Source organism: Pholis gunnellus (genome assembly GCF_910591455.1).
Source record: "Pholis gunnellus genome assembly, chromosome: 2".
NCBI classification, from domain to species: Eukaryota; Metazoa; Chordata; class Actinopteri; order Perciformes; family Pholidae; genus Pholis; species Pholis gunnellus.
The window spans coordinates 20,983,335-21,006,457 of record NC_136536.1 but is presented as its reverse complement, the minus strand read 5'-3'; the positions used below and the strand labels follow the sequence as shown (position 1 = coordinate 21,006,457).

General features: G+C 42.9%; 1 protein-coding gene across 1 annotated transcript in view; it reads left to right on the top strand.

Annotated features, from left to right (window-relative positions):
- LOC306702715 (plexin-A1-like) overlaps nucleotides 1-23,123 on the top strand; it is a gene marked incomplete at its 5' end in the record, with an annotated part of 201,338 nt that overhangs the window by 156,910 nt on the left and 21,305 nt on the right. Inside the window, 5 exons of the mRNA XM_079168369.1 lie at nucleotides 1,180-1,273; nucleotides 2,898-3,134; nucleotides 7,045-7,188; nucleotides 13,797-14,031; nucleotides 19,231-19,379. Coding sequence (XP_079024495.1) covers nucleotides 1,180-1,273; nucleotides 2,898-3,134; nucleotides 7,045-7,188; nucleotides 13,797-14,031; nucleotides 19,231-19,379 — 859 coding nt within the window. The remainder of the gene's footprint in view (nucleotides 1-1,179; nucleotides 1,274-2,897; nucleotides 3,135-7,044; nucleotides 7,189-13,796; nucleotides 14,032-19,230; nucleotides 19,380-23,123) is intronic.

The following is a 23,123-nucleotide window of genomic DNA, read 5'->3' as shown; positions in this document are numbered from 1 at the left end:
GCAAAACCAATCAGCCGTTGATTCAAATCAGCAAGTGTAAAAAGTTTCAGTCAATGAGTAAAATGTTCTTCAAAGAGTCGATCCAACCATATAGACATTGTTACACCAGGAGGGTGTGAGTCTGCCCTCACACGCTGCTCACAAAACCAAACCCGGGGGCTTCAGTCGAGTTCTAGCGTTGTTATTTGCTGGATTCAGTCCATTGACCTTCACCGGGTCACGGCAAGCACATCCTTACTGTGGATGGAGTTGTGATTAAAGTATGTAGAGTGTCTCTCTGGATCTTTCCCCTTCACTCAGTTCCTCACTCCTCACTCACTGCCTCTTTGTCTTTCACTCACACCTTTGCTCCAGCATGTCCTCATTCTCTCCTTGTTTTCTCTGTAAACTCCATTATACAGTATAGTGTTAATCCCTGAGCCCTACCTGATGCCCAGAGCTCTCCACTATACACTTGGAGTCCAACTTCCTTTTTAAAGATAAACTTTTTATTATTAGCCGCACACATGGAGTTCTGAACTACACAGTTTCATACAACGGAAAATGACAGTGTTAACTCATTTCTCACTAATATGCAAATGAAAATAAGTTTTGGGTGGAATGAAATGCCGCCTGGGTTAATTTTTCTTTTAACATGAGGAAATCTGGTAATTTAATCAAGCAAGTAGCAAAGTCTTGATACTGGCGACTTTAGTGAACTATTCACTGCCAATGTATTGCATTCGTTGGTTTGCCACAATATGCGATCTTGCAATACGTTCTGCTCGTAGCACCTTCAGCAATATGCAACTTTGTTTTGTGGTTAAATTGAGGCATTCACAACACTTGGTCTTGGTTTACTGTAATACAGAAAAAGTCAGCAGTCAAGCACGATACCTTACTTGATAACATTTAACCCAAAACCGCAGTCTCTCACTGGTCTTAACCAAAGTGCTGTTGTTGCCTAAACCTAACCACAGGCGACCACAGGCGACCACAGGCGACCACGGTCTCTTTCTGCCACAGTGCTGCTTTGGCAAAGCAAAAAGGGAAAAGGAAAGCACTTCCGGGGCTGTTCTTTGGGAACATTTGTCACATCCCTTCCTGCAAATGCAGAGAACAGTAACCATTTTACAGGTAGAATTGGCTGCTATCAATCACAGATGTTTCTTCTTCTCTTACTCTCTTCTTCCCCCGTAGCGGTGGGACTCTGCTGACGGTGAGCGGGACCAACCTCGCAACCATCCGAGAACCAAAGATCAGGGCCAAGTATGGGCAGGCGGAATCCTTTCACGTGAGTATTGATGTGAATGACACACACACACACACACACACACACACACACACACACACTCAGAGACAAAACAACATAGTAATGTTCAACGGCAGCAAAGGCAGGAACACACACTGGAAAATATGAATTCACAAACCCACCCTGGCAGTACACACAGTATACATTATTCATCTTTACACGTACAGTACATACATCAACTGGCCAATTTATTCAGACATATTCCTCTGTATACAGGAGAATATCTGCAGACAGCTACTTCTACAGTGCCGGTGAAGGCAGCAGACAGTTTGTCTCTGTGTGTTGCTCACGTCTGCTCTCTCTGCAGCTACTGCTTCATCTAACGCTACCTCAGGCCACATAGCTTTTCAAATGTCACCGCACCGCATGAGTGTTTGTGTCACAAAAAAACAAACACATGAGAGAGAGAGAGAGAGAGAGAGAGAGAGAGAGAGAGAGAGAGGAGAGTGTTTAGGGGAATGACGATGAGAGGGGGAAAAAAAAATCCATGCAAAACCCGAGGTCCCATTTTGAAAAGTTGAAGAGTTTCATCAGTTCTATAGATTCACAAAGCGCTTTGGTGATTGTCACTGTGAGTTGAAGCTCTTCAGTTGTCAAGGTTAAGAACTGAACTTCAAACAATGCTGGGGCAATTCAACTTGCAGATGAAGCTGCCGCTTATTGAGGCAAACAGCCTACATGATGCATCCCACACAGCCCTGACTCAAAGTGCTACTTTGCACTTAAAGGACCGCGCTGATGTTTTTTTAATGTTGTCGCCCATTTACTACAAAACAAGAATACTGACATTTTTCCAAAGCATCCCATGGTCTCCAGAAAGCCTTTCTTATTCATTGGATGAGTGCGTGATCTTTGCTTCAGCTTGACCAATCCATCACAATTAACATCAAGTCTGCTTTTGCTTTTTCTTTTCTGTTGCCAAAGTGGCATCATTATTGTTTGTGAAATGCAGTAGAATGCTTGACTATGTCTTTACTTAGGAAATAGTTTTTTTGCTGCTATATTAATGCTCTGAATCCCGTATCAATAAAGCAGTTATTCAGAAGCGTATCTTCTGTGTGCAAAAACACACGGTGGCTGTGTAAAATACATTTGTAGTAAAAGATCTAAAATGTGCAAAAAAGAAAGTCCTGTAAATTGTAGCAAAGATGGCCGTGACATCACGCAAATATATATATATTCTCCAAAGTAATGATGTAAAACAGTCTCACGTACAAGTAAAGGAACAGAGCACATTGCCCATTAATAACAGTTGATCATAAATTTGCAACTAATTTACATTTCCAATCGGTATAATAGCATCACTGTTTCACAGGGCGTTGACTTAAATAAAGGAAGGGTTATTATACCCGACAGATCTATTTTTAAAAAGAATTATAGCCTGCAGGAACTTATACGCTCGGTATTCAAATGGTGGCTGAGCTATCTGTTTTATGCAAGGCATTCTCTTGTAAAATAGATATGAACTGGATTATAATAAAAAGATTTTTAGCGTTACGATTTGTGTTCACGTTCAGTGTACATATAGTTGCATGCAAACTCAGAATTGTCTTCTTCCCTCCTCATCTATAGATTTGACAACAAACCTCCTTTCTCTGGCTTTCAGAACTGCACGGTGTACAACAACTCCGTCATGGTGTGCCTGGCTCCGTCGGTGGCCGACTCGGAGCTGGGTTTTTCCGAGACCGGCACGGGGCCGGATGAGATCGGGTTCTACATGGACAACGTGAATGCTCTGGTGGTGGTCAACGAGACCTTCAGCTACTATCCCGACCCCGTGTTTGAACCGCTCAGTGCCTCTGGGATACTGGAGCTCAAGCCCACGTCGCCGCTCATTCTCAAGGTCAGAAAGGCAGAAGTGTTTGCTTGTACGTTTCAATTCCTATCCATCAGTGTTGCTATGAAAGCCTGTGCTGTGAATAAGGACACTTACACAAAATGGTCACATTTAGTTGGTGTTGTGAAATTATTTTCAGTATGTTCAGAGGGAGACAGTTCCTTGTGCTGCCCGTAACTCATCTTACAATGTCAAGAAAGAAATATCATTTTTGAACTAGAATAGTATCCCTGTGTTTTGTTCTATTATGGAATTAGCTGTTTGTATCTGCCAAATTGATATCACACTACACCATATTTGTTGGCTGACATGTACTGTCATGATGGCAAATTCTTTACAGCATTACTACAACTTAACCATGCGTCAGATTTAATTGCAAGTTTTCTAAATTGACCTTTTGCTTACTTACTTACTTACTTAAAAATGCAGTTTATGGTGGCTACACATCGAGCGTATAATTCTGACTGAAGCCACATGTCCCTGGTGAGAATAAAGAAACATCATTGTTGTTGTCAGTCCCAGTATTATAACTGTTATAGGCAACAAAGTGGCGGCTCGGACATTATGTTCTGCTTGACAAACAGTTCGTTTCACTTTTACCATTAGAGGGGAGAAGACTTTTATGATGAGGACTAATCGATGTGTTTGGCAAACGTAAGGCTATCTGGAGTAACGCTGGCTGTGCCAACTTCCCCAAATCCAATAGAGAGCAGCACTGAGCCGCTAACGTTACCCTTCACTCCGATGGATGTGCTCGTCGTGAACTAAGCTAATGTAGTTTGTTGGAACCTGTAGTTTAGTAAGCTAGTTAGCTATACAGACCATCGGTGATATGAGGTGGGAAGCCATCCCCCTTGTTTCTGCATGCCCCCCTGGCTAACCTGCAATCCCCTCCCTCCAAAAACACGCACTAAGTATAAAAGATCCAAAAGCGTTCTCCTCATGCTGCTCATGTCCGTGCAGCCGCCATCTCTGAAAGTATGTCTGAGGGTTAACTGTGCTGTGAATTGATGAATCTATTTCGCTGTCCGTGGTGCTGAAGTAGCAGACAGATTCAAAATGGTGACTTTGTAACATGTGGGGGAGTTTCAAGGGGCGGTTCTCTTGTCGTGGGAGAACGAAAAGAACCAGGTCCGCCCCAGAGATATATATATATATATATATATATATATACGTATCTCACATTAGAGCAGGTAAATGTACCGCTGAATCCATTCCTTACACTTGTGTCCTTCTACTTTAGCCTTACGATTGAGACTTTCTCAGACTTTGTTGCTCTTTATACTACTCGGCTCACGGTTACTTGGATTACATACGAGATTTATTTCGTGGGTTATACACAAAGTATAGTGCTTTACTTTTTCCTAAGTTATAGCTACCAACAGTGTATGAGAACAACCCAAGCACCTAAGCAACCAAACATTCTTAATATTTTATTTAAACCCAGGTCTCAGGGAGTGGTGTTAGATGTTTTTTCTCCCAAGGTCTTTCTACTTGCAGCTTGACTACAAGAGTCTCAAAGATATCAAACTTATCATGTATTAATAACGGCAAAGCCCGACGCGTACAAACACACGCTCACCGGCATTTTTATTCTCACACGAAGGAAGAAAATCTCAAATGAGTTCACTCTCGCAGGGAGGTCGGGGCTCTCACAACTATATAATTGAAAGCAAACGTCCACGCCTTCCAAGGCCAATTTCTTTCCTTCAGTAACCAACAGCACCTTCTTTGACTGACGTCCTCCTCTGCAGCCTCGAGCCCTAAATAACCATTTCAATTTGTGTAATTCATTGCTAGTGCTGGAGAAGCAGTGCAGAAGCACACAGGCCCACGGTCCACCACATTTGGATTACATTGGTTTTTCATTTTCATTAACAGTCATCGGACATAAGTGCGTGGAATTAATTGGCGATCCCTGAGTCGTGCGCATGCGTCGTTGTGTTATCTCTCGCCCATCGCTCGCCCGAAATATTTAGCCAGAGAGTTCTTGGGGAGGAGTTAGAGCGGCCGTTTGGGGAGGGAATACACTGTCCACGCGCTATCACTGAGGCAAAATTATAGAAATAACCGGCGGATCGGTGTCTGCAAATAACTTAAGTGGGCGAAAAATGCTGTGCCTTAACTGCTGACAATGTGGACTGTAAAACACATTCACCTCATCTTTCACGGGGCCACATGTTGTACAATAAAGGGACAACATAACAATCCATTTCTTTCAGATCAGTGTCACGTCGATGCATAGCATTTGCATTGAATTCCAGCGCTGCAGTGCTTTTTATCTCCCGCTAGAAAATCGCCTTGACTATCTCTCATGTTATCACGGGGAGAGAGTGTGTGTGTGTGTGTGTGTTACGCCGTTCATTTGCGCGTCGAGATTGAAAGCAGCATAACCGTCGTAATTTATTCCTTAAATGATAATTTATTAGCAAAGAGCCTCTCGGTAATTGCCAAATCTCCTGCTTGGCTTGTTGGTGGAACTGCCTACCCATTGGAAGCGCTGATGAGATGGACTAAAATGCAATTTGGCGGGGCGGGGGTGGGGGGGGGGTTGCGTTTCTCGGAGATTTGTGCGCTGCGCTCGACACGCAATTAATTTCTCATCTGAAGTGTCGGGTGTGTTTCTCCCGAGGTGTGTTAGCGAGAGAGAGAGAGAGAGAGAGAGAGAGAGAGAGAGAGAGAGAGAGAGAAAAAGAAAAACATTTATCTGGTCTTGGTGTTTGGTGAGTGCCTTCCTGTGTGTGTTTGTGTGTTTTTGAGAGCCTGTCCCCCGCATGATGCTTCTTGCCTGTAGTGTGTGTGTGTGTGTGTGTGTGTGTGTGTGTGTGTGTGTGTGTGAGGCAACAGCTCTGTGTGTGGCTTCAACTTGAGTGCCTGTGTTGCTTTGAATCTTTGTGTGTGTAAGTGTTAGTGGCTAGGATGCTGTGTGTGTGTGTGTGTGTGTGTGTGTGTGTGTGTGTTAGAGAGACGGAATGGGATGCATGTTTACAGGGTTGCAGAGCGGGGCTGGGTGGCGGCCTGCAGAGACGATGGGATTGGAAAACGGAGTCTGTCTCTGCGTCCCACTGCTTAGCCAGCGGGAGACGCGGCAGCTATCTCCTCTCTCTCTCTCTCTCTCTCCGTCTATCTCGCTCACTCCGCCAGCTCTGTTCTCCGCTCAATCCCATTTTCTTTCTCACTTCAGAGCGCGTTCCTTTCATCTTTTTCTAACCTCTCCCATAATCTTTTCTCTGCTCTCTCCACCCCTCCCTCCTCTGCATCTCCTGATGTTTTCTTGCCACGTTTTCCTATCTGTCTTGTTTTCTTTGTATTCATCTTTCCCCCTGTTGCTTTTTTGTTGTTGTTTTTCTTGCTGTTGCTTGAGTCCCCTCTCTTCCCCCCTCTAACTGCCTCCCCTCCATCACGGACAAAAGTGTGTGTCAAATTGGAACTAGCGGACTTGATATTGAAATGAAAAACAGGAACAGAAATTGACAAATGTTAGAATTTACACACCTCGGGGTTCAGACTCCACGCATGGAATTCAGTTCAGTGGACAGAAGACAAAACCGTATGACAGTTTGTGTGCCTCCAAACTGCCTCTATATGCATTTAGTGCTCTTCATCTTGCCGTTTTATTTTTCTTCAACAGTTTTTGCCTCCAGATTTATCACAATTGCTTTGAAATGGTATACAAAATGGGAACGTTTGCTCCTAAAACACCTTAACTCACTCATTAAACAACAATCAGATGCAAGCATTGGTTCCTATAAACAAGTAACATGTGTGCGTGCGTGTGTATCCAAAGCCTGATATTCCTCTGTACCGTAGAGCTCCATTTTTTTAGCACCCAGCCTGTAGTTTGCATGAAAACGTATACGTAAATGAGCCGAGTGCTCCTTCCTCACCACATCTCTCTCCCTCTGTCTGTGTTTAGGGCCGTAACCTGATCCCAGCGGCTCCGGGTAACAGTCGCCTCAACTACACGGTGCTGATTGGCGAGACTCCCTGCGTCCTCACCCTGTCGGAGAGCCAGCTGCTGTGCGAATGGCCCAACCTCACCGGACAGCACAAAGTCACGGTCAGATCACGACTCTGCGTCCTCTGTCTCTTCTTCTTCTCTCTCTCTCTCTCTCTCTCTCTCTCTCTCTCTTTGACCTTTCTTAAGAAATCATGCACTTTTTCCGTCCCACTTTGGGATGCATTGAATGGATTATCTGAAAAAGAACTTGTTGCGTGTTATCGGCTGAGACCTTCATTATCTTTCTTAGTCATTAAATAACTGGGTCAGGATTCAGTTTGCCCAATTTCTTCAAGAAGCAGTTTAAAAAGGACCAAAAAAAAGACCACCTGTTCTACTCAGTCCGTGCACACTGACCCAGTAATTCATGTCTATGAACATGAAAACACTCTCGCCTGAGGATATAAGCCCGTACCGTCACTCTAACCTTGTTGCTGAGTTATGTGAATAACCTCCCGACAGGTCCTGGGCGCGCTCCATTGAGCACGCACACCAAGGCTGCCGCTAAATATTTAACACTTAATTAACATGTTGATCTTCATTGGCCTTCAGTTGGCCCGCTGCTGAAAATAAGGCCCGTGGAAGTTTTCCAGGAGGCGGGGCCTCCAGTCATACATTTGACTGCACATTCACAGTACGCAGCACAGATCTGCAGACTTTGCACCACTTCAGTGCAGTTAATGTCGAGTTGGATCCATTAAGAAACACACAGGGAAATGAAACACTTACTCACATAATGGGTTCAACATGACCACAGTGAACCTCAAGAAGTGTCTGCAGATTGAAGACCGTGTTTCTTCCCATCCACCGAAGCGTATCCACAGCGTCAGCAGTTCTTCGCCGCAGGTGCTGCTGGTTTTTGGGCCGTCTCCATATTTTTCATTTTTCATTAGCTTCCCTTTACTTTGATGGTGTAGCTATTTGAAAGTGCACAAAATATAAAGCACCTAACCCCTCATTGAATCGACAGGCCAATCCACCGCCCACACTCAACTCCAATCGCATCATTTCGTTGATTGCTTGTTCTATAAAATGACGGTTAATAGCGGGAGATGCTCCCCACAATGACTTCCATCAACGGTCCCCAAATCCAAAGGCATTTAGTTTGTGATACATTGATGATCAGAATTGTTTGTCTATTGACGAGTCGCTTAAACGTCTCGGCACTAAAAACAGAATGCTGTTACACTGCATTCAATCGTCTCTGTCTGCGCAGTGGGTTGGCAGGGACTGTGACACTGTCTAGATTATTTTAGAAACCCTTTACAAGATACCCACAACAGAAACATATTTATTTCTTCATCTCAGAGAGCACCACCAAGCTTCTACATGTTTAATGTGCCCTCTAGCATCCCCCTTTTTCCTACAGGGGCTGATAGCTGCACATATACTCTAGCACCTCCTTTTTTTGCATACTGGCCATTTTGGCTGTTGTGAGTTATATATTATAAAGATACCTACTTCTCAAGCCTTATCAACAGGCTAACAATACCTGATCCACAAAGGAATGACGTTCATAAGACTGGGAAATTAACTACAGCAGGATGTGGGCAAACAGAGTTAAATTATGATAAGAAGTTTCCACTTTGTCTGCCGTTTGTGTCCACGACTCTGTGCTAGACTGATGCGGAAACATAAAAGGCGGTATTAAGAATAGAATTGTTTCTCCAGGATGCCACTGATATGCAGACGCTAAGCTCGCCTCTAAGCTCTAATCCAGGAACCTCGTTCGCTGCATAAACCTTTGTGATGTGCAAATGTTGTCCAACTCTCAGCAAAGCCCGGCTAAAGTTGCACCTTCCGAAAGCCGTCGCCACATCGTCGCCGAGTTCTACTTCCTGTTTTCTGTGCGACGTGTCGCGAGCTGCAGCTTTTCTGAAGTGTTTTTCATCACCAGCACCACCACGCTGTTGATGTCACTTTCATTTTCCTAGAGTTTCGTATTGTTGAGGTTACGACACAGCACCGAATAGAGCTGGAGAAAGTCAAAGAACAAGCTCACAAGTGGTGTCCCGGGGGAACCGTTCAGCTTTGCTTGTCCAGAGCTGTCAGCAGACTGCAGACTGATGCACTCCGACTGGAGCAGACTTTCAAAATCACCGCGCGGCTCCTGGAGCATCTGTATTGAGGAAGGTCAAACCTCAGCCCGGCGACGCAGCGCTCACTCTGAATATACGTATGTGTCTGAATAGCCCGCCAGTACCCACGACCACCCCACCCCACCTCCTGCCCCTTTTAAACTTATCACCAATGTCCTTTCACAGTCATTTCACTATATCTTTATGACACTTACTCCCCGCTAGCTACAGCCAATATACCTAGAAAGCCACTGACAGCGCATCCATGTAATTCAATATGATAGCTCTCAACGCAACCAGCCAGCTCCAAGGAGGAACTGGAATATATATATATATATATATTTATATATATATTTATATTTATTTATTTTATACGCCCCTTTTCTTGTCTTTCTTTCTTTCTTTTTTTAACAAAATGTCATGTTGAATATCGGAGCGATGTGTTGGCGGGGGTGGTGGAGTTAGTCCTTTGTCTGACAATAGCCAAAGAAAAAAATGGAGCTGTCTGTTCAGATCTCTTCTGCTGTGTGTGTGTGTGTGTGTGTGTGTGTGTGTGTGTGTGTGTGTGTGTGTGTGTGTGTGTGTGTGTGTGTGTGTGTGTGTGTGTGTGTGTGTGTGTGTGTGTGTGTGTGTGTGTGTGTGAGAGAGAGCGAGCGCTCATATGTTTGTGTTTACGTGCACATCTTTGTCTGTGCAGAATGCTGCAGAGAAGGGCACAGCTGTAGCACAATAATATTCCCCGTGTAGAATGACCTACATACAGGGGACCCCAATGGGTGTCCAGACGTACCGGGCGTGTGTGTGTGTGTGTGTGTGTGTGTGTGTGTGTGTGTGTGTGTGTGTGTCTTCAGTTGCTCAGCTGTGTGTTGGCAGCTGTGCGCCTCCCTTGAGTTTTTCAAAGAAACTTGTTTGTTGTTTTGGCCTTCAGCTTTTTAAGTTCCTCCGTCAGTCCTTCAGTCTGTCAGGAGAATAAAAATAGACAAATGCCTCGAAAATGTGTCACCAACTTAATATCGCTTATATTCAAGTCATCCGAGGATACGTACCCCCCCGGATATTGGCACCAGATATAGCAGTGACCTCTTATTCGATGATACATACTAATTTGCATTTGTTTTATTGATACATTTTATATTAAGGGCCTGCTGTACATCCAGTATGTAAGCAGAGATTTTCTGGTGACCCAGGTCCTGTATCATAAAAGTCCTTAATCTAGCTTCCATTTCCCTTAAATAAACATTTTAAATACTATTAATATTTACATAAAGTGCTTTTTAGCACTTTTTCGCAAAGATGTTAAATGACAAAAAGAAAAAGGCATTTTTTTGTTCACTCTCTTATTGAGCCATTCGGACGCGCCATGGTACGAAAATAACCGGTGTTCTAGTAATAACGTCGCACATTCATTACATTCACAACGGCTCCATTTTATTCAAGTGCAGCAGTAAGCTGTGACAGTGAGCCAGCATGGATAACACCTGAAACTGAAGCAGTGGCGCTTCAGCCAGTGTTGGTTAGAGTATTTACACCAGTGCTTTTCCCACTGACATCGTGACATGTTTGTCCTCAGAATCCCCAAATGTCCTCTACCCTATTTTTGGTATCCTTATCGCCACAGATTCCTATCCAATACTGACACGAGCAACGTATAGTAACGTGCTCAAGTTGCTGCATTTTCCTTGTGAGGGACACAAACGGAACATTCGCCACCTTTTACGAGGATGGCCAATCAGTGTTTGAAGCAATACATTTCCTCAGTGCGTGCTATAATGGCTGCAAAATCTGTTCTTCCTGCATCCAGCACTGTTATTCAACGTGACAGCCATAGTTGCATTCAGGGAAGAACTGCAGGCTGCTGTTTCAGTTTGGATTTCTAGTCTCCGCCTCTGGGTAGCCAAGGAGGCGTGGTCTAATGCCTCTCAAAAGCAGAACTTCTTTGCTCTCTCCATTTCCAACAAGGAAAATGGCGAACCCAAAATACGAGTGTAAAGGAACAGTGTTCTGGCTGATTCGGCCATTCAGCCGCATCGATACAATGCAGCGGAGAGCAGCCGAGGCTGAGGCTGAGGCTGCATTAGCCGCGTAGGAGGTTATGGCCGACGGGGACCCTCAACACAATGCATCCTGGTACATGTAGGCACCGTCAACACATTTCCGCCAGAAGGAGAGCTCAGCTTTCTCCGTCATCAAAGCACCATCTGGGGAATCTATTGCTTCCATTGACTACATTTCCATCAACACTGATTCGGCAAATACACATAAAAGGTTTTTCCCTTTTTAAACTGTCTGTGAGACCAAGAACACGCCTGTACCAACCATTAATTGCTTATTGAGGATGAACAACAACAGATCTAGATGAATCTTAAACATTTAAACCTGTGCTTATCGTCTCCTGAGAGAATTATCTGGCTCTTTAGCTGCTAAATCCTCCAGTTAATGAGCTGAAAGACGCTAAAAGGCTCAGTTGAGCCGAGGGGAGCGATAGAGGTTCATCACTACGAGCGACGATAAAATGATTAGAGCAGCTTTAAGAAAGGTTCAAATGTTTGCAAATCACCGTTGAGCCTGTCTAATATGTCGACAGCTGCACCATTATAACTTGAATGAACTACATGGTAACTACATGAAGCTTGTGCAGACTTCATTGATGTCTTCAGATAGACTTGCAAACTGTCGCTCTGCCACCTACCCAATCCAAACATCGTGCGTACGAGTAAATTCAGTTTAATCTCCGTCTTTGCAGCCCGATCGTGTCCACGCAGCTAATTGGCTGCTTAATCTAATACAAGCCCGTCTAATTGGCTGTACTGTGGCAAATTCAATTTGTAGACACTGCCTACATTGATATTGATATAACAGCTTCTCTATTTTACTTCTTTAAATCAGACTTTGATAATGTTAACATGCAAGTGCACTTAGGAGAGCTTCAAAGTGCATAATCACATCTCATTTTGATCGGTTATCAACCCCCCTTGTGGATAGCTTGATTTTATGTATTCCAGCGCTGAGTCTTTTTTCTTTTCTCTCTCTCTCTCTCTCTCTCTCTCTCTCTCTCTCTCTCTCTCTCTCTCTCTCTCTCTCTCTCTCTCTCTCTCTCTGAGACGCAAAGCTCTTATGTAAATGTAGTTACTCAGAAAAAAGAAAAAAACATTACATGTGTTTGACTTCCCATAATTACCAGGACTCCTTGGGGAGAGATTTAAATGCTGCTGATTACTTTGTTTGATTACCTATACATGCGTGCGAGTGTGTGTTCTGGGTGTCTGCCGTGTGCCGTGTGCATACTCTGTCTGCGTCCACCTCCACCGCACAGCTTTGACCTTGGGCGGCGTTCCCTTCTCTGACCTAAATCAGTTTGTTAAAAGTCGACAGTGATAAACGAGGACATTAGCGGCAAAATGTCTTATCTTAAAAAAAAAAACACAGATATCTGCGGAGAATGCAGAAGGAGCGGAGCTGACTGTGCAAGTTAACTTGTGAGGTCCTCATTATCAAAAGCGTCTGAAGCTGCTCTCCTAAAGGCCAGACGTGAAAACCTTTCCTACAAGCAATGTTCACAGCAGTCGAGGTGACGTGAGCCTGTCAGAGATCAAGCCTGTTTAGAGATGAAAGTTTAATGATCCTTGTGGTAGAAATCGGGTCAACAGACTTGTCTTTCATCAGACCGCTACCTTTTGATCTCTTCAGACCCCCTGATCTGTTCTCAAACCACCTGCTGCTGGAGAAGTGACCGCCGCCTGTTTTTTTTTTATTATGTCTCTCTGAGAAGCGTTCAAATCCTCAGACTGGCCCAGGAGAATCTGGTATAGGGGGATGTAAATACGTAGCAATTTCCTCTCCCTCATCGACTGGTGGAGCTGCCTCTGGGAAATGCGCTGAACCTGCAGCCTTTGTAACCCTGTGAAGCTCCAGCAGCTTCGGGGCTTCTTTTTTTCTTAGCTCCTGTCACATTGTTCTCTCTGTGGCCTTGTTTTTACACTGCAATATATATACGTCCTACACCTTTATCATGCACAAAATCATTACATTCTTTCTTTTAAAAGGAATTTTATTTTAAATAAACTGGAAATCAATAGAAGTGCCCACAAGTGTTCCAATATACTTTTTAAATGAGGCCCCACATGCTCTGTGTATTGAACTATTGAACTATTATAACCTGTCTTCTCCTCTCTAGTCTCAGCCGCTTGCAGTTTAGTCAAAGTTTCATTGTTTTTGTTGGTCAATCATGGCTTCCCAGTTGCACTGAAGACTGTACAATTAAATGTTTTTATATGAGACATGTAGTTTCAAGTGTTTTGATGAAATATCACAATTTTAAGCTTTGATTTGGCTACCTTTTTTTTGGAAGGAAAGGTAAATTACACATGGTGTGTTCAAGGGCCATTGGAGAGTTGAAAATCCAACGATAATGTCTGTTTTTAAAGCGTCTGGCTATGCTAAGCGCTTTTTGCCGTTTGTTTCTGAAGACTGGTGGGTTTTGGGCTTTCAGATTAAAGTTGTTTTAAGAAAAAACTACTTTCCCGGAGTAACAAATGTGTGTATTTTCTCCCTTGATCATTGAAAACGAGTCGTCTGTGTGTGTGTTTCCAGATCCGTGCTGGTGGGTTCGAGTACTCCCCCGGGACTCTTCACATCTACTCGGACAGCCTGCTGACGCTTCCTGCCATTATCGGCATCGGCGGGGGTGGCGGCCTGCTTCTGTTGGTCATCATCGCCGTCCTGATCGCCTACAAGAGGAAGTCAAGGGACGCTGACCGCACTTTGAAACGTCTGCAGCTCCAGATGGACAACCTGGAGTCCAGAGTGGCCCTGGAGTGTAAAGAAGGTAGGGAACAGTGTGTATGAACTTTTAATGCGCGAGCGTGCAACTATACAAGACGAGAAAGCCGGTTGAGGATGAATGTGCCAGCTGAAAAATGTTACAGGATGTTTCTATAGACTCGATCAATCAAGCAGTCGGATGCTGCTGTCATCGCTGACAGCAGGGATTCTGCAGGGTGTGTTTACTGAGGCAAATGCATAACTGTGTAATGGCTGAGTCATAGCACATACAAAAGTGTTTTGTATACAAAAATACAGGGCTGATATAAAATCACGCTGTTACAGTTATATTACCTTCATCACGGAAATATTCGGACTGGAGGCAAAGGAGATGATATATGATCAGTGTGATGTGTCCGCCCAGCGAGTCTGACAAAAAAACGTACATTGTAGGATTACAGAGCCGGGGGAGGTGGTCATTCATTTTACTTTTTTTTATTTTATTGAATAACGATAAAAAAGTGTTAATATTCTCCGAGATTAATATGGTGAATTTATTAGAAAAAAGCCTCACAAATTCACAAGAAAAAAAATGTTTTCTGAGGTTAATAAATCATGAATTGGAGAGAAAACACCAAAATAGTGCAAAACCGTAGCCGCCATCGGCATTGTTGTGGTGTTTTTATGGTAAGATGCATATACTCAATTTCTATCATGTTCTTTATGTGTTCTTTTTATGAACATAATCGACTTTATCCATATGTTAGACCTGTTTAATTTTGCCAATGGGTTTTCTGAAATCCTAAAGATTGCTGACGAACGACTTTTGCAGAGATATATATATTTATTTATATATATACTGTATATATATATATTTATTTATATATATATATATGAATATTACCCTCCTTAATTTCCATTTTTTTATTCATACCACACTGGCTTTTTTTAAGTGTGTGGAACTCTACTCGATGGATACAAACCATTCTGAGATTTTCGGTGACGGAGAACACTGTCTGACCTGTCAGGTCATCTATCCGCACCTCCGAGTGAAAACACACCACAGCAGCAGAAGAGTGTCAGAAAGAGACATGTTACGCGTTGGAAAGGGGGATAGAGAGAGAGAGAGAGTGAGAGGCGATGACAGGTCAACGTAACGAGGGGATTGTTCGCAGAGACATTAAAGGTATAATGAGTGAGCGGTAAAAGGGAGGAACATGGATAATAGACAGACCAGGCTGACAGGGAGCTGATGAGGTCGACGTTTTAGCAGCAGAGTGTAGGTAACTGATGTGAGGACAGCCCAGGTGTTTACACTCGATGTAATGACACAGGCACACACAGCCATGCGACAAGGTTATAATATGATTACACTACAGCCACGACATAGAGTCAGAGCCCTTTCAGAGGATCCCTTATCGGACAAAATGCTGCAACAGTTTTTGAATTAAAGTGCTCCAGTTTCAGGGTGATCGGTGCATGATTTCTGACCTTTTCAGAAAGAAAATGTGTTTTTATCTTGTATTGTTTTAAACGCTTGTCCTTTTCAAGAAAAAAACACAACTAGAAAAACCCTGTTCTTCCTTCAAAGATACTCCAGACGTTATTGGAGTCAAATAGTAGCACTCCGTTTTCCAGGAAATGAAGCATGGCCTTATTCCCACCCCGCCCCGCCTGCTGTACTCCCAGCTGGCCTACAGAGACGAGACAGTGTGTGTGGGCGGAGGGACAGATGAAGTGGGCGGTCCGCCGTGTGTGCGTGTGTGTAGGTGTGTGTTCGCAAAAGTAAGTGCATGATGTGTGTGAGGTTCGGTTTTCGCTCAGAGGGCCTTGAGGGGAAGAGACGGGGGACGTTTGGTTCAGTCATCCGTGAGGAGCAGACGTCACACTGAACACGAGGATCCAAACTAGCATATTAGCAGTCATGGATGATTAGTTTCACATTAGAAATGACAACTGATGACTGGAAAGTGTCAATTTCTGGTTATGGGGAGGTAATATAGTTTGTTTTTGAGACGCTTTATAGGAGCAAACAAAGTGCTTAGGGGTTTCTGAACAAATTCATGGGCAGAGCGTTGTTTCCACGCTAACGTAAGCACACTCAGAGCTGTGGCATTTTTTACACTTCACTTCCCAGACTTTGTGTAATCTGAGTTCCTTTCTTTGTGTACTCGAATAAGAAACACATGAGGATTTTCCCAGGAAAGTCCTACCAGGCACAGTTTATAGAGCAGCCCAAAAATGAATATGAACTGGCTATAAATGTATTAGTTTATGAAAATAACTCGATGAAAGTCTCCACTTGAGCACAGGGGGCAACTGTCAATGCTAGTTGCAGACCAACGCAGTTGTCATTTTCATGCCCACGTTTGTGGAAGTACGATTGGTGCCTATGGGCGTGTTGGTGTGGTCAGGCACATTGTTGATGCATTGTTGTCTTGAAGCAGCAGAAAGCGATTGCAACATTGACCAACACAAACCTGGACTAAAAGCCAACGGCACAGTATATTCCAACTATTTTAAGTATGTTTGGTTGTAATTGTCATCTGTAGATAAATAAACCTTGTGCACTGTTTTCAAATTGTGGTGGAACTCTTGACTTTAATTAAGAAGGACTATGTTCATTTTTAGAGAGAAATTACATAAACTCACTCTTACGAATGAAAAGTTGAAATCATAAGAAATAACGGGCAACATTTCTCAATGTAATACACTCTGTACATGTGCTGCTACTGCCTTACATGGTCTGGTTTAAACAGGAGCTCGTGGTGGCTAATGCTGGCTTATTTATAGCAAACCTTAGATTGATATCGTAACCGACACGCCTGTGGGTTTTATTTTTGCTTTTTTTTGCTTTTTGTTCTAAGTTATACAGTCAGATCTTCTATGTGATGATGTCTTTGCAGTAGGGAATTCAATTGAATATCTTTAAACTGCTTATGGCCACATTGGCTCTGTACAGTGAAAGTCCGAGACTCGCTATATTGAGCTATAAATGAGAGATTGATTAATGACAGAGGAGGAGTTTTGATGATGATGAAGTGGAAGGAGTGGGGGGCCTTTATCTCTTATTCTGCTACTTCTGTTCTGCCTATTTCGTGTTTTGTGTCCTCATCTTCACCTCTCTACTCGCTACTTCTCTCCAGGTCTTACCTTTACGCGCTGCTCTTTCTTTCTTCTGCCTTTTTGTCCTAATCACTTATGTATTCTGTCCTCTGAATTTCCTTTCCCCTACCACCCTCACTTTGTTACTTCCTGATCTTTCTTTCTTCTCCCCTCTTTTTTTCCCTCTTTCTTCCCTTTATCTTCTGTGCTTCCACTCCTCTCCATCTCTCTAGTGGACCAAACAGTCCAATAACAGCTGGGAGAAATTATGCATGAAAACTCATCCGTCGCTCTCTTAATAATTATCTACTCATGCAATTAATTGACTTTCCTTTCCAGGAACTTTGTTTTCTGTCTCATGGTTCTCTCGCTCGCTGTCTCTCTCTCTCTCTCTCTCTCTCTCCCCGAGCTAGCTTTCCCTTTTTATTTCATTAAGTTTGGGTCTTTTTTTTTTCTCGGGTGAGCAAAAATTGTATTTGTCGGGGCTCAGACACCAAGGAACAAATTCAGTTAACTAAATTTTCTTGCCCAGTCATTTTTGTTATAAGTGTTATCAAAAAATTCTTAATTAGACAGGAAATTGAAGAGAAACTACATTTTTCTTCATTTTCTGCCGCTTTTTACGTTACATGTAAAATTAACTGAATTAACTCGGGATCAGTTATTATTTTGAATATCTATATCCTTGTATTCCCTCTTGCTTCATTCTTTCCTTTTAAGTTGAAGTTCTTATTTGTTGCCTTTGTGGGCTTCTTGCCTCATCAGAGCTTATGATTACAAAATTTCCCTCCAATCTCTGCTTTTCATCAGTTCAGTCAGGAACACTCTCGTTATAGATTTTAACCATTTATTGCAACAAATGGAATACAGTTAAACTTGGCGATAATGGCTCCGCTCTTTGAATGCTCCCCGGATTAGCCAGCAGCTACTGAGCTAAGACCGGGAGCACGAGCAATAACCCCACTGGGTTTACAGGACAGAGGTACATTTTTGAAATACATTTCAAACATTTGCCAGAAGATGAACTAACAAAGAGGTGGAGGCTGGGGTGGAGGAGGCGAAGCTTCGCCAGCAGTGAGGTCTGTAGCAGCGTAGATGTAGAATGAATCAGTGAGAAGGAAGCCATATTTAAATAAACCTCCGTGAAGTGAGAGTGGGCTGTGATTGGTGCGTGGCCGATCGGAAGCTATGATTCAATCGGCCGGCTGTCAGCTGGTTACAGCTGGGGCGTATAACTTCCGTGTCCTGCATGAACTTACGCTAGCTTCATATAATGAAATTGAGATTCCCATGTTACAGATTGATAGCATCAAGCTGGTAGAACGTGGCGCTTTTTAATTCAATGAAGGAAGTTATTGCTGGCAAGGCAGTGCTTTTTATGTCACGGGTAGTATCCTGCAGATCTGAGGGAACTAGTCATTCCAAATTTGGGCTTGTTAGGACTACCCCACACGCTAGCAAGCTGGGATGCTACCTAGCGCTAAACACAATAGCTCTCCATGCAAGCTTCTTTCTAATTTCTCTGTTCCGTGCCGGCATGTTGTTCTCAGGATTGTATATCGAGGGGGGTTCTCTGAACTAGCTAACTTGCTAGCTGACACTTAGCAAGCACATAAGCTCAGTTGCTAACAGGACAATAAGCCATAATTGTTTGTTCAATAGACACATTTGTATCATCTACTCCTAGCTGTTGAAAAAACATGCCTCTTTTGTGTAGCAGTTGACACTCTGGCTTTTTTTATTACATAAAACTGTATGACGCAACATAGCTAATAAACTACGTTAGCGCTTAACTCTCCAGCTTGCCGTTCCTTCAAAGGTCAGCCCTTGCAAGATAATTCCCTATCAGGAAACAGCGTGAATTCCTGCATCAAAGTTCACCACAGTCCCATTTACTCATCCCCAAAGGTGTGTCCGAACTTTTAGAACTAGACATGATTGGTTTATTGGACCATGTGGTCCAGGTTGGAGGTTTTTTGATAAAATTGCGGAATCGATGAATTCTCACATTATTAATATCACAGGGCAATACTCCTTGATTATTGTCATTTCACAACCCAATATGATGTTCAACAGCAGTGCTGTTAGTAGTTTGTCCGTACAAAACTGCCATTCCTCATCCTGTCACCTTCTCTATTTGTCAATTCTTTCGAAACAGCTTTTGCCGAGCTTCAGACAGACATCCACGAGCTGACCCAGGAGCTGGACGGAGCTGGGATTCCCTTCCTGGACTATCGGACGTACGCAATGAGGGTCCTGTTCCCGGGCATTGAGGACCACCCTGTGCTAAAGGAGATGGAGGTACGGGTCAGTACACCACCAACCTAGCTTGAAACTGAAAAACAAACTCACCATAAGTGATCAATTCCAGTAGAGCCATAAACTAAGCCTTTGCACTGATAAACTAACATCAGAGGTAGAGAAAGCAGATTGAAGGTGGTACTACCGCAACTTTCATCACTTCACATTGATCTCCTCACTTCCGCAGTTTCATGCATCCCTGAACACAAGCATTCAATCTGTTATTGCTCTATGGTGTAGAAAGAAATGAGAAACTCTTGACATTGTGTATAGCAAATGATTTATTTAATAACCATAACCGTTTGATTTGTTTTAAATTAGCAGAAAATTACAACTTAATTCATCGACAACAGTTGAACAGTTCGCTCATGCTGCGTGTTTAGGAATTAACCTAAAGTTTGTGACGACGTATTCAGCTTGGCTCAATGAATGCAAATGGCTTTAGAAAAGTCTCATCATCATTAGTTTGAACTCTCACCATATTCTCTAGATGTGGGGAAGTAAAGTTTTACACTGAGGAATGCGTGACTAAAATTAAATGTTATGTAAGAAATGCAAGAAGATAAAGAGATGAAAAAAAGAGCGCATTGCAAAAATGAAGCAAAATATGATGGGAAAGGGTATTAGAGCAGAGCGGGAGAAATGAGATTCAGGGTTACCAGGATTCTTACTTGCATTATACATCACTGTTAAGTTATTAATTAAGTCAGTACATGCAACCACCTTGCCAGTACAGCCGAATGGAGAGAGTGCACACGATTTATAAGGACATTTTACCGCTGAGACCAAGGCAAGTACAATTAATAGTGTGTCAACATAAACTACTCCCCTCCAAAGCTAGCAACCAGAGAGCCAAGTTTGTAATCAGCAGTATCATTAAGATGTAGAATCTGGTGCTGCTCCATTGACTTTGATTGGAGCGCTGACTTTTTGGAGTCAAGGAATAATTAGTTTGACCTTTCACAGCTTCATTTAATCGTTCTAATCCAGAAAGTGGATTTATATTCCTAGAAGAAGAAGAAAAAGAAGAAGAAGAGAAAAAAAAGCCCTCCGGCCGGTCTCATCTGATTCCTCCTATCTTATGTTTGGCTACGAAACAGTAGCGATTACTTAAATACAGTCGAATCATCGTTCGATATAGAAACTAGCCCATAGTGGCTTCCAGCAGAGACTATAAAACGTATAGCTAATATACTGAAAACTACTGACGGTTAGAAAGTCTACAGACTAGTTAGAAAGTTTTGAACAACAGCAATTTAGGAAAGAATCCACTCAGGCTCCATGTTTTCCCTCCTTTGCATTTTCTTTTACCACTTTCGCAGGCTTGCATAAAGTTGTGTGTTATAATTCAATCGAGTATCAAATCTGCTCATCAAATCTAAATCCTTCTGAGGCCCTTATTGAACCTAATTAGGTTTGGCTTTTAACATTTACAACGCTATAAATAACAAAAATTCAACTTTTAATTAAGTTTTGCAGTGACATTTTATTGTGTGAGACACCAGAAACCCTTCACCTGCTCACAACCTGCAGATACAACATGAAATGTAGATAACAAGCAGCATAGAATATGAAATTAAGATTAAATGTGTGAAGAAGGTGTAGCCTACTTTTTACACCTTGTTTTTCTGCTGCTTGTTCCGAATATTAAACGTGATGTAAATATTGATATCATGTGGAAGTTTAAGGGGGAACATTCCTGCATCTGTTTTAGGACCCATGAGCAGTACAGAACGTACATCTTACCATTTGTTAGAGAGAGTTAGCTTCAAGCAAATGTTCATCTTCAATGAAACTACACACACTACAACAAACTTGAAAAAGAAGATGGAACACATGATACGAAATGTGACGTAGCAGTGCACCATGTCAGCAACCGACAGACAAATGAATGGTGGAATGGATCAAACTAACTCAGGACCTTAACCCTGGTTGTTGTTTATTTCCGCTAGTTACAGTGTGACAGTTGTGACGTTACTTTATTACACTTTCATTTTAACACATGCCATGATCTTTTTCTCTAACCTAAACCGAGCCGTTTTGTTGCCCAAACCTAAGCATTTGTTTTACAACGTTAACCACGTGACATTGTGCATTTCTGCAAGCGTTATGCGGTGCTGATATGAAACGTGTTCATGAAACAAGTTTTTGATTCAGATCCAGATGTTTGCAGAAACGTGCAATGCCAAAAAATGTTTGGCCGACTGAGTTGAGAGTACTGTTTCTAGCGTTGGGCTTGTACAGATACCAGCTAGCAGAGAGCACATTAACCAGACATCAGCCAGAAATTTCCTTGCAGCTGTTAAGGAAATAACGTTAATTAGCTTCGGTCAAAATAATCTCCCGCCGGGCACATTCATCATTTTAGTCGGTTGACCCCCAAACTCTTATTATATAAAGCTTTACATATTTCCCCCCCACAAATCAGCTCATGTTTTTGCTCACTTCTTTGTGAAAGCAAGTCACGCCTAGTGTCTCGCATGAATATGTTCAGCTGGTTTTATCGGCCTATGAGGTCCTAAAATATCTATTTCTCTCACTTTTTTTACTTTTTTTTACTTTGGCAAATCAAAATAAACACTAGAAAATATGACAGTGAGAGTATGATGTCCCCTGATAGAAATACAGTCCACCTTTAATTGAAGGTGTCAGGCAGGCAGAGAGGTAAAGGGTTCTTACCTATTTTATAGTTATGTCTAGACTTCCTTCCCCATCCCTCTGTATTTCCCCCAGGGGTTGGCGGTGTAATCCAATGGCCTGTGTAAACTAACACTCCTAGCTTTATTGCTCTGTGTGACTGCTCTCTTCCCTAAGCTAGACAGCCACACTGCACACCAGTTATGCTCTCACACACACACACACACACACATACACACACACATGCGCTTCACACAGTACAGGTATACACATACACCGCCGTACAGATACCTGAATGTACCCCTTCCTCACGCTCTCTTTGACATTCGGTAAAAACTGTCTGTGCCGTACGTACATGCATCTCCATCCGTCTCTCTTTCTTCTTCTTCTTCTCTCTTGCTTTCACTCTCTCTTTTCAAACACACAGACAACAATCCGTATCCGCCCTGGAGGCCCGAGAATCTCATTTAGCACTTTAAAGAGAGGCACAGGCACTTTATTATGGCGCATCGGAGGAAGAAGTATAGATGTTACAGTCGTACGAAAGGATGACAATAGAGAGAGAGAGAGGTGGAAATGATGTGTCTGTGTGCATGTTAGAGAGACACAAAGAGCAGGAGAAATTAAAATGGGAGGAAGGCCAATGATGCGAAACAGTCGACAGCGAGCGCGCGGGAGAGAATCAGTGCGGTGAGGAGGACGGAGTGAGTGAGCGACAGAGAGGCGTCTTCAGGGGGTTTAGTGTGTTGTTGATGAGAAGTGACAGGTGCCAGCCAGTGGAACAAGCAGGGCGCACCTCTGTCACCAAGCCTGACACACACACACACAAACCCTTCCATCTCTTCCTCCCTCCTCCGTTTGATATAGGAATCTCTCTCACGCCGGGTTGGTCCGGGCCAGCCGGAAAGCGTTATTAAAAGATTCAGTTTGAGGGGCTTTCACGTAATATGACCGATTCAGCAAAATGGTGAAAGTGACAGGAAATGTTGGAAGTTTCTTTAAGACCTGAGCGATCAATATAGGACATACACACATTAGTCAAATAACAAATAACTCAAAGATAAAATCCTCGAGTCAAAACAAAGTCAAAACAATGTATGAGCACACGGGGAG